Source organism: Setaria italica, chromosome I (genome assembly GCF_000263155.2).
Source record: "Setaria italica strain Yugu1 chromosome I, Setaria_italica_v2.0, whole genome shotgun sequence".
Taxonomy (NCBI): domain Eukaryota; kingdom Viridiplantae; phylum Streptophyta; class Magnoliopsida; order Poales; family Poaceae; genus Setaria; species Setaria italica.
The window spans coordinates 34,921,778-34,931,806 of NC_028450.1; the positions used below are offsets into that span (position 1 = coordinate 34,921,778).

At 44.7% G+C, this 10,029-nt stretch overlaps 1 protein-coding gene and 1 non-coding gene across 2 annotated transcripts; one reads left to right on the forward strand and one right to left on the reverse strand.

Moving 5' to 3' along the window:
• Nucleotides 1-830: 830 nt before the first annotated feature.
• LOC101774641 (probable dolichyl pyrophosphate Glc1Man9GlcNAc2 alpha-1,3-glucosyltransferase) lies at nt 831-4,594 on the forward strand. Its single transcript, XM_004953433.3, has 5 exons — nt 831-908; nt 1,022-1,855; nt 3,000-3,206; nt 3,294-3,531; nt 3,818-4,594. The coding sequence occupies exons 1-5, from the start codon at nt 831-833 to the stop codon at nt 4,186-4,188; spliced, it is 1,728 nt and encodes a 575-aa protein (XP_004953490.2). The 3' UTR covers nt 4,189-4,594.
• Nucleotides 4,595-5,212: 618 nt separating this feature from the next.
• TRNAM-CAU lies at nt 5,213-5,284 on the reverse strand. The gene has a single exon. It is a non-coding gene; the product is annotated as a tRNA-Met (tRNA).
• Between the last annotated feature and the right edge of the window lie 4,745 nt (nt 5,285-10,029).

The window sequence follows — 10,029 nt, forward strand, 5'->3', positions numbered from 1 at the left end:
ATTCATATCAACTCGGATGGAGATAAACTTTATATGAAACTTGTAGATCTCGACGAGATCTACAACTTTATAGTTAAACTTTTTTCATTTGATGTCATATTGGTGCTTAAATAATCGACACAAGTTTCAGATCTAAAATTCAATTTTTAGATCTGAAACTTGTATCGATTATTTCAGCAATAAAATGGCACCAAATGAAAACAGTTTAAACTACAAAGTTGTAAATCTCGTCGAGATCTATAATTTTCATATAAATCTTATTTCTATCTGAGCTCGTATGAGTTAGTTATCATTTTTTGAAAGTGTGCTGCGCAATTTCAGATCTAAAAATTGAATTTCAGATCTGAAACTTGTATCGATTATTTAAGCACCAATATGACATTAAATGAACAAAGTTTTAACTACAAAGTTGTAGATCGCGCGAGATCTACAAGTTTCATATAAAATTTATCTCCATCCGAGTTAATATAAATTAATTATGATTTTTTGAAAGTGTGGTGCAGAGGGATGCACCCAGCCGGTGGTAAGGTCTTCCACCGACCCAACCGCCGCCTGGGCCGGTGGCAAGGACCTCCCGCCGGCGACAATAGCTTAGTTTTGTAATTTTTCCATCCGACGATATATTTTTGCAAAATGCTAAAATAAAAAATAAAAAAAGTTCTAGAGAAAGAGGCTCTGTGTTGGAAGCCCAATCCTGAGCCCAGATCGCGATTGGGCTCCTTAACGGGCTACAGCCCAACGCTACCGTGCGCACCTTCCTTCCCACACGGTCGTGCGTGCTCCGCGCCACGTCCTTCCTTGGTCCTTGCAATTCCCCTGCCGGACCTCAGATGCCATTGCAGCGCCACCGAGCCGGGGGAGCAACGCCCGGCTGGCGAGTGGCGACGGCCCCGCTCTCCTCGGCCTCGGCAACAGCGTCGTCTCCGTCTCCGTGCCCGGCACAGAACTCCCGCGCCGCCGACCCAAAATGCGCCCGCCGACGGCATCACGTCACGGCACGAAAACTGGGCCCGTTCTGTAGCGGCCCAACAAACCCCAAGACCCCCGTAGTAGGACGCAACCCCACCACTCCCGTCCCCAGATCTCCAACCCGAACCACACCCGCGGCGCCCAGATGGCCGCCAGCACCTCGCCGCCGGCGGCGGCGGCGGCGGCGGCGGCGGCCTGGGCCTTCGCCGTCGCGACCTGCGTCAAGCTCCTCCTGGTCCCCACCTACCGCTCCACCGACTTCGACGTCCACCGCTACTGGCTCGCCCTCACGCACGCGCTCCCCGCGCGGCAGTGGTACACCGACACCTCCTCCCAGTGGACGCTCGACTACCCGCCCTTCTTCGCCTACTTCTCCCGCCTCCTCTCCCTCCCCGCGCCGCTCGTCGACGCCACCCTCGTCTCGGTCCCCGTGCCCGACTCCCCGCCCTTCGCGCACCTCCTCTACCTCCGCCTCACCGTCGCTTTCTCCGATCTCCTCCTCCTCGGGTCCGTCCTCTTACTGGCGAGGGACGCGCGTCGGAGGCAGCGGCCGTTCCTCGCTCTCGCACTCGTCCTGTGGTCGCCGGCGCTGCTCGCCGTCGACCACGTCCACTTCCAGTACAATGGATTCCTCATGGGGCTGCTGCTGCTATCGCTGTACTTTCTCGAGCAGGGGTGGGATCTTGCCGGGGGAATGGTGTTCGCTTCGTTGCTGTGCTCGAAGCACCTGTTCCTCGTCGCTGCGCCGGTGTACTTTATGTATTTGTTCCGACATTATTGCTGTGGCCGAGGTGTCGTGAAGGGGTTAGGAAGGCTGGTGTTGATGGGTGCTGGAGTGGCTGCTGTTTTTGCCGCAGCATTTGCACCCTTCGTGTACTATGGACAGGTAAGTGAGCTTGCTTGCTTGATTCAGTTTTGATTGAACAACTTGCCGGCATCTTTGTTGTCTCCATACACTGATTATTATTAAACCTCTAGTTTCTGATGAGAGTAGGAAAGGTGGCTTATGAAGAGTTGATGCAGTTACTTCAGTTAATAACTTAATTTGATATTGAATCTGGTAGAAAAGGTTTAAAATTGAGTACCTTACCATGTACCTGTTTTATCGAATTTCTTATGATAGGAACTCCAGCAAGGTCCCCCTAACAGTTAACATTGGTTTTAGTTGTGATGATTGCTGTCGAGTTTTATTTAATAAGATTAATGCTGATTCTTTGTTCTGTCTGCAAGCTCTAAGTTAAAATGATGTTCCCGTACAGCTACCCATCATGCAAATTCTGCATTTTTGTTCTATTATTAATTGTTTTGCCAAATGAGTTCTTGAATTATCATGCTAGGATATTTGAATGTTTAGAACTCTGCACTCTTAAACACTCTTTAACGTCATCAGGATTTTGGTGCTCCACTTTGCAATATATATCTGTGTTATTCTCAATTTGGCTTCATGATGGCATTCCTTGTAATACAGACATTTTCTGTAACATCTGCAATTTTCCTGGAGTTAATTCAAAGTTGAATCTGTAGAGAAGGCTTATAAGGTAGTAATAATGCACTATGTAGCAGTTTTACCAAATTTCTTATGATGCATGTTTAAGCTTGCGTTAAATCCCCTAATTTAGCTGTGAAGTTTTTCTTAGTAAGACCATGTTGTGAACCTTGGTCTGTCTGCAACCCCTGAGCTAAATAGTGTTTCCATACAAGATTTACCATTGTGCCATTAGTGCCATGTGCCAAATGAAAGCTTTTGGAGTCTTGTAGATTATAAATTTTCAGAACTCTGCACTCTTCAACACAAGGGGCTGGATAAATTGAACTTTGTTGGAAGATTAGTGCTAGCCTTTAGCAGTATACACCCTTCTGTCTATCACGCTTTATTTTTTGTTTGGCTTCAAGGGCATTCATTATAATACAACACTGTAATAATATATGCCTTTGCTGTTGTGGACAATCATATCAATATGTTTCACATGTATAAATGTGGTATTGCTTTCAACATGACTACAATTCTTACTGCACTAATACTTTTGCAGATTCAACAACTCTTTAGCCGATTGTTTCCCTTTGGTCGAGGCCTATGCCATGCTTACTGGGCCCCAAACTTTTGGGTATTCTATATAATATTTGACAAGATCCTTGCATTTCTTCTTAGAAGATTAGGCTTCAATATTGCCATACCTGAAGCTTCATTTACCGGGGGGCTTGTTGGTGATTCATCTCCTTTCGCTGTTCTTCCCAAGGTTCTCTCAACCATCCATTCCATCTGTTCTTTTTGTTTGTTCCAATGAAACGAGAGTTTTCATATCTTTGAACTTAATGGATTGCAGGTCACTCCAATTACTACATTCTTAATGGTCATTCTTGCCATGACTCCTTGTCTTGTCAAAGCATTCTCTAATCCCCAACCAAAGCATATTATTAGATGGGTCTCATATGCTTGCACATGTGGATTTATGTTTGGATGGCATGTACATGAGAAAGCATCACTTCATTTCACCATTCCGCTTGCCCTAATTGCCATGGATAACTTGCACGATGCCAGGCATTACTTTTTTCTGTCCATAGGTATGTTTTACTCTTGGTTATGCTCCAATATTTACTCGGTTCCGCACTTTCACTTGCAACTTTTCATGAAAAGCTGAAACAATGTTCCTGGGTACCTTTTCTTTCCACGAAGAAAAAAAAAGATTCTTTTTCCATATTGCCTGCCTCAGTATATGCAATAGTTCCCATATTATGTTTCTTTTTTCTAGTAATATACTAATATAGTGATTGAGATGTCAGAAATGTGATAAACCTGTCTAGCAGGCAATTCAAACACTGACTGTTTGCTTAAACAAATTGTCTGCAGTTTCATGCTACTCTCTGTTCCCGCTGCTGTTTGAGAACCAAGAGTACCTGATAAAGGTGATGCTGCTGTTGACCTATGCTGCCCTCATGTGGGTAGGTTTTACGTCCCATTTTGCTGCAAACTCTGACCAGGAAGGAAAGAAAGTAAATCGGTCAGGCAGTACAGTGAAGAAGAATAGCTTCATTGGATGGATTGGTTTAAGCTATCTTTTGGGAATTGCAGCTATAGAACTGTGGTCTCAAGTATTTCACCATCTTGTATTAGGTGATAGACTCCCCTTCCTACCTCTCATTATGGTGTCATTCTATTGTGGTGTTGGAATGATGTACTCCTGGTTGTGGCAGCTCGTATATATAGTCAGACATACATGATATATAACCAGCGATCAATAGAAGCATTCACTTGTCTTTCTTGGGTTGAGACTAACTGCGATGACATACTGCCTGGAATGATGCATTGAACAACATTGTCACGACTGGGACGGCCTTTTCTTATAGTTTCTGAAGTCATTGTTCGTGAGAAATTTTGGAGATGTGGTGATCGTGCCATGATGTAATGTTTTTTGGATATGTGGTGATCATGCCATGATGTGAAGTTTTTTGGAGATGTGTGATCGTGTCATGGTGTAAATGATACTTTCTGTAACAGCTGTTTGTATCAGTCCATGCCATAGGTTGGTTCTTCTATTCCCTTCTTTTTGCAGTTACATCTTGAGTAATTGAGTGTATGATGTATCAATGATTCAATTTCATAGGAAGAAAAGAATAATTGGATGTATGATCTCTTTGTCGTGGTGTTGCGTGCCTCTTGCATTCGTGACATGGACATGGATGCTTGATCAGTGCATCCTGAATCCTGATTGTGTTTGCAAAACGCCTTTCTGGGACCATGGTCCATGGACGCCGAGCTGTCGGACTCGCAAGTATTGCAAGCGAGTCGACGCCGGCTGCTATCGTGTTCTCTGCTCAGCTGACAACTTCCATTTGCTACTAGTAGTTTGCCAACGCCACCTTTGCAGAATGCCAGTTGCCAGAGCTGCACGTCTGCTGATCCAGAGCTACTATCGCAAGTTCGGCTGCATCTATGGCTCCAGATCCTCCGGTACATCTCGACGAATCAAGAGATCAGATCACCCGGCCTAGATTGAGGGTAGAGCAAGTCGAAGCGATTACACTATCGCAGCGATTCAGAAATCAGAACTCCAGAATCCAGATGCGCTCAAGTCTGTTAAAACTTTTGCTCTTACCAGAAAAAGATGCGTGGTTACACCCCTTCTGTCTGTCACGGTCTCACGTACAGTACCTTGTTAGACGGAGGATGTGTGAAACAATAGCGAAAAAGAAAACAAACAGAGAGAGACGCAGAAAAAAAAGATAAAAAGAGCCCACTGGAAATTATCAGAGCCAGGTTTCGATCCTGGGACCTGTGGGTTATGGGCCCACCACGCTTCCGCTGCGCCACTCTGATCTTTGTGACGGATGTCTAGTACAAATATATATATTCAAAAAATTATCAACTTGTCCAACGCCTAACAGCCAGACGCACGAATTTTATATATTACCCTAAAGTAATTGCGGATCACATTCCACAGGATTCGCATACAAAAGTCTTAGAATTCGAATTAATTCTTACTTTCTAACTTCACCGCATATGTCACAGGGAACCGTCTTCTACTGGCAACTGCGATGCTGATTCTACGCATCCAACAGAATTCTCACACAAGCTTCGCTTAGACTTGGCATCCACGGCACAAAACACACAAAAAACAAAGAGCTCGACAAACAAAAGCCAAAGTGGAACGCTGACCCCTTTTTGCCCTGATCCCAAGCCCACGTAAAACGCCGATCACCTACGAACTTACTACCAACATCTCTGCCTTTTTCCAGTTGTCCAAAAACTGAAAAAGGCGCACGGACACCTGCTTTCCTCTTTCCACCGTCCCGGATTAGGATGTGCACGTTCTTGGTGAACAACAACCTGCAGTCTCGCAGACATGTTTGACTCGTTTACCTTCACAAACATCTCTCTCACACACACACATGTAGCGTGCATGGACAGGCTACTTGTTAAAGCAGAATCATCGAACCAAGTTGCAGCCTGCAGTCACCAGTCAACCACGGTTCCTGGATTTTCCGTATGGGTCCAAACGCCTGAAAGCTCCTGGTTCTGTGGCAGCATCTGGTGCTCGGCAACCGGTGATGTCACGGGGAATTAGGTCACATGAGAGAAGCCGCGTCACTTCACCTGGATTTGCATCTGCCCTTTCCAAGCAACCAGTACTGACAATATTGTAGTAGCTGGTAAAACCTCGATCCAGAGTCGCGATTACTACTGTAATTTTGTTTAATCCTTCAGGAAAGTAACATCACGTGTTGTTTTACTCACACCAGGTGTTACTCCGGACGCGGATCAAGCAATTGACTAACCAAGAGTCGTTGGCCGGCTGCACTTGCCTTGCACGTCAGCAGATCACCTTCCATGAAGCTGTTACCACGTCGGTTATAGGATAAGATTTACGTTGCTAGTCAAGAATTTGATCCGATGATGACGTTCAGGGTGGCAAGTAAACACGCGCTTGTCAATGGCTCAAACAGCTTCACGGCAGGTAGACTGAACACGCGCCTGGAGAGCAGCATTCAGCCGGATGAAAGACTCCGGCAGGGTTCAGTTTCAGACCCTTTTCTGCTCCATTGGATGAAACTGGGGTAAAAAAAAGGAAAAGACTGTTCGGTATTGTCCGAGTATCATATAGACAGTTCGGTTGTTCTTGACGACTTCCATCATGACATCATATCCCTGGGAGATCGTTCAAAGACCAAAAGGTCATGGAGCAGGCAACTGCAACTTGCTGCTGATGCTCATCATGCCATGGCATCTGGGATGAGCGAATGAGCTGCGAGAGACAAAGAGGCGGGGAAAGACAGGAGGATCTTGTGAATCATGAGGCATGGAAGGGACAAGAACACAAATTGAGCACCAAACAGCCGCCTGCTTCCCAGGCTTCTCATGTCTCAAATAGCATGACGGCATGAGGTATCCAAGAAGATGCAATGCAGGCATGCCGTGTGAAGCTGCAGCCTTAGCATTAGTCGCCATTTTTCTAAAAAAATAAAAATCCACATGCCATCTATTGCAAGATAGCGCTTTCTTCTGGTCCATAATAACAGAAAAGAACAAGGAATCATCTTTTGCACTTTTTCGGCTACTTATAAAAGTATAGATGTGATCATTAGTTCAGAAAAGTGCAAATGTGTAGTAGAACCGGAGGACAGTAGTTCAGCAAGTCCAAGTGCGATCTAACTGTTAAAAAGAGTTCACTTTTACTACAAGATAGTGCCAAGTACTGCTAGCCACTACTGGTAGGAGCTAACGGCATTTCACATCTCAAGAACAGATTCCAAATGGAACCACGCACTCGATCCAGAGCCAGTACGAACCATCGGTATTAGCAACAAATTTGACCGTTAATGACATCATAAACAAGAAAAAATTGCCACTCTCGATCATGTCAAAGAAAAATGACGGTGCCTCACACAACACCTCGGTCCCGGATCCCTAGGCCCCCTGCACTGCCCTGCCCTGCCGGCAACACGCATGAGAAGAAGAAGCTGTAGAACCAGCAAGCCTTGCGTTGCCATGTTGCCCGTAGTTTAATCATCTCGAAGAGCCTAGCACGCTCGCGGACACTACAATATTCCTGAACTCCCTCCCGGTTCCAATGCCCCATGGATTATAGCATTAAACAAGGCCCACACGCACTAATCTAGCTTTGTTTGTTCTCATGCTCCAGGCCACGGCGAATCGGCGATGTGATGGGTGGCGTTGCGGCTTGCTGCTTTGGAAGGTCTCCCAGGAGGACAAAGAACAAGGTTGTAGTGTGTCTCAAGGTATCTCTAGCTCCGTAACTTATGCAGCTAGCTTATCCAGCCTCTCGGGCCCAGGTTGTGCTATGCGTCAAAGCATTTTGAGTTTTCTGCACAAGGGACAAGGCACAAGACTACAAATCTTGGGGGCTGGGGCACATCAAATGTGTGTACGCATGTTTTTTTCCATATGGACCTATGCTGACTCTCAACATAAGCCTAGTGAGATAGAGTGCTTATAATTATGCAGTAACATCAGAATTACAGGTCTGTTAAGTTGACACATGGTCAGCAAGCAGCATACAACTTCTCAGGGGGTCAAAAAAAAGGTCATTATTCTACTTCTAGAAATCAGCATCAGTCATCAGATCCAAGCAAGCAGTTGCATATGCTTGGTTAAAATCTAATGGCTGCTGTGTACGATTGAATCCCGAGCGATCAGTGCAAGGACGCGCAGAGGTTGGGCGGTTAAATCCTCTTGCCCCGTGCTGGGTACAGTTCCACCAACTCCTACTGTTTGGCTTTACGATACGAGAGGCCGCAGCCATTGCCGCCTCGCAGCCGTGCATTCAGATCTGCATCAACTTTGTGTGCGCGCGCCGGCCATGGCAGTATGGCTCATCCCATCTCGCGTGCACATCTACGCGACTACGCCTTTGCCCCGGAAATGTCGTTGGAACAGCATGAGGTTATCCATCATGTTGGGAGCATAATGTTCCAGACACGACTCTGGCCCATTCTATGTTGAGATGCCAAGTGATCGATCAAATCCCACCAGTAGCAACTCTGGTCGATCGCCCCTTTTTTTAAAAGTGTACAATACTAATAAGGTATGTTTCATGACAAATCTATTCATTTGTAAAGTTTCAGGCATTTTTTCTGAAAAAGACATTGGGTAAAAAAAAAATTTGCCACAACATCTTGTCAGTAACAATAAAACAGAATATTAGAAAGATGGCAAAGTTCTTGTGAACCCCCAATTTTGCAGTGGAATGAGATAGAGCAGAGGTCACTGTGCTAGGCAGGCAGATGCTCGTCGTATAATCTTTTTTTATTTTCACCAGCGAATGTTAGATCTCCTGTTCATTAATTTTATCATTAATTTTTCCCGAAAATAAAAGGATCTCCTTATCATTCCTCGGAGGAAAAATCCCTCAAAACAGATATGCTATAGGATTGATTAATTAATAGAATGAAACATGGCATGTTCAACGACTTCCACTGGAGTATTACAGATCACCAATAAATCCTGCCGACGCGCTTTGCAGATACACTATACGAGCCGTATTAATTTATGCAATCTCATGCAAATGCTTGCACCACGCATTAGCATTTGCGTATGCCCGTCAACGTGCATGTGAGGCAATTAATCGATCAGGCAACAGCATATCTCGCTGTGCTGGATGCTAGAAATTAAATATTTCCACTCCTATTAATTCCTGTTTAATCGATCGTGACATTATCCGTACGTACGTGATGTTGTAGAGATAGTTTTCTGTGTAAATATTATTGTATGCACTAATTTAATGGACCGTGCTCACTGCTCAGTATAGCCAGTACAAAGTTTTACCGGCCTATTGTTATTTGTAGCCGCACGACGCTCCTACCCCCAACAACCACTCTATGCATGTGCAAGGGAATTAGGAAATGGCTAGATAATTCCAGGTCAAATTCCAACATGCCTCCAAATCATCTTTAACGATTGCAAGCAGATTGTTTAGTCAATGCAAAATTATCAAAACATTGGTTGTCAACAGATGTACTACGTATTAATTCAGTGTGTTTTTTAAATCTGATTTTTTTTTAATTTAGTAATATGGTCTCTTGCATTTATCAATACCAAGAATATTTATAATAGCCAAGATCAGCATTTCTTTTTAGGGAAAAAAGGAGCAACAGGTTGTGCACCAGCCTAGAATATGGAATCTAATCAATCCAAGAGACCTTTTCTTCTAGATTTGCTAGTAATTCTTCATTCGATGAGCCATAAGTGCAGTGAAAGCAAAGGGTCCCACAAGGTTGATACGTGTCTGATGGAGTTCATAAATTCCCAGGCGCAAGATGTTATGGCGGCAGCATGGCACGTACCGAGAACGTACCAGCAGGGGCATTACATTGCTCAGAGTACTTCTGCTCGGTCGATCTGATGATGTTGCTCCCTATCGCTAGCTGTTTTAGGGCCTGTTTTCTTCCACTTGCTAAACTTTAGCACCCGTCACATCGAATGTTTAGATACTAATTAGGAGTATTAAACGTAAACTATTTACAAAACCCATTACATAAGACGAATCTAAGCGGCGAGACGAATCTATTAAGCCTAATTTATCCATGTTGTTGACAATGGTATTG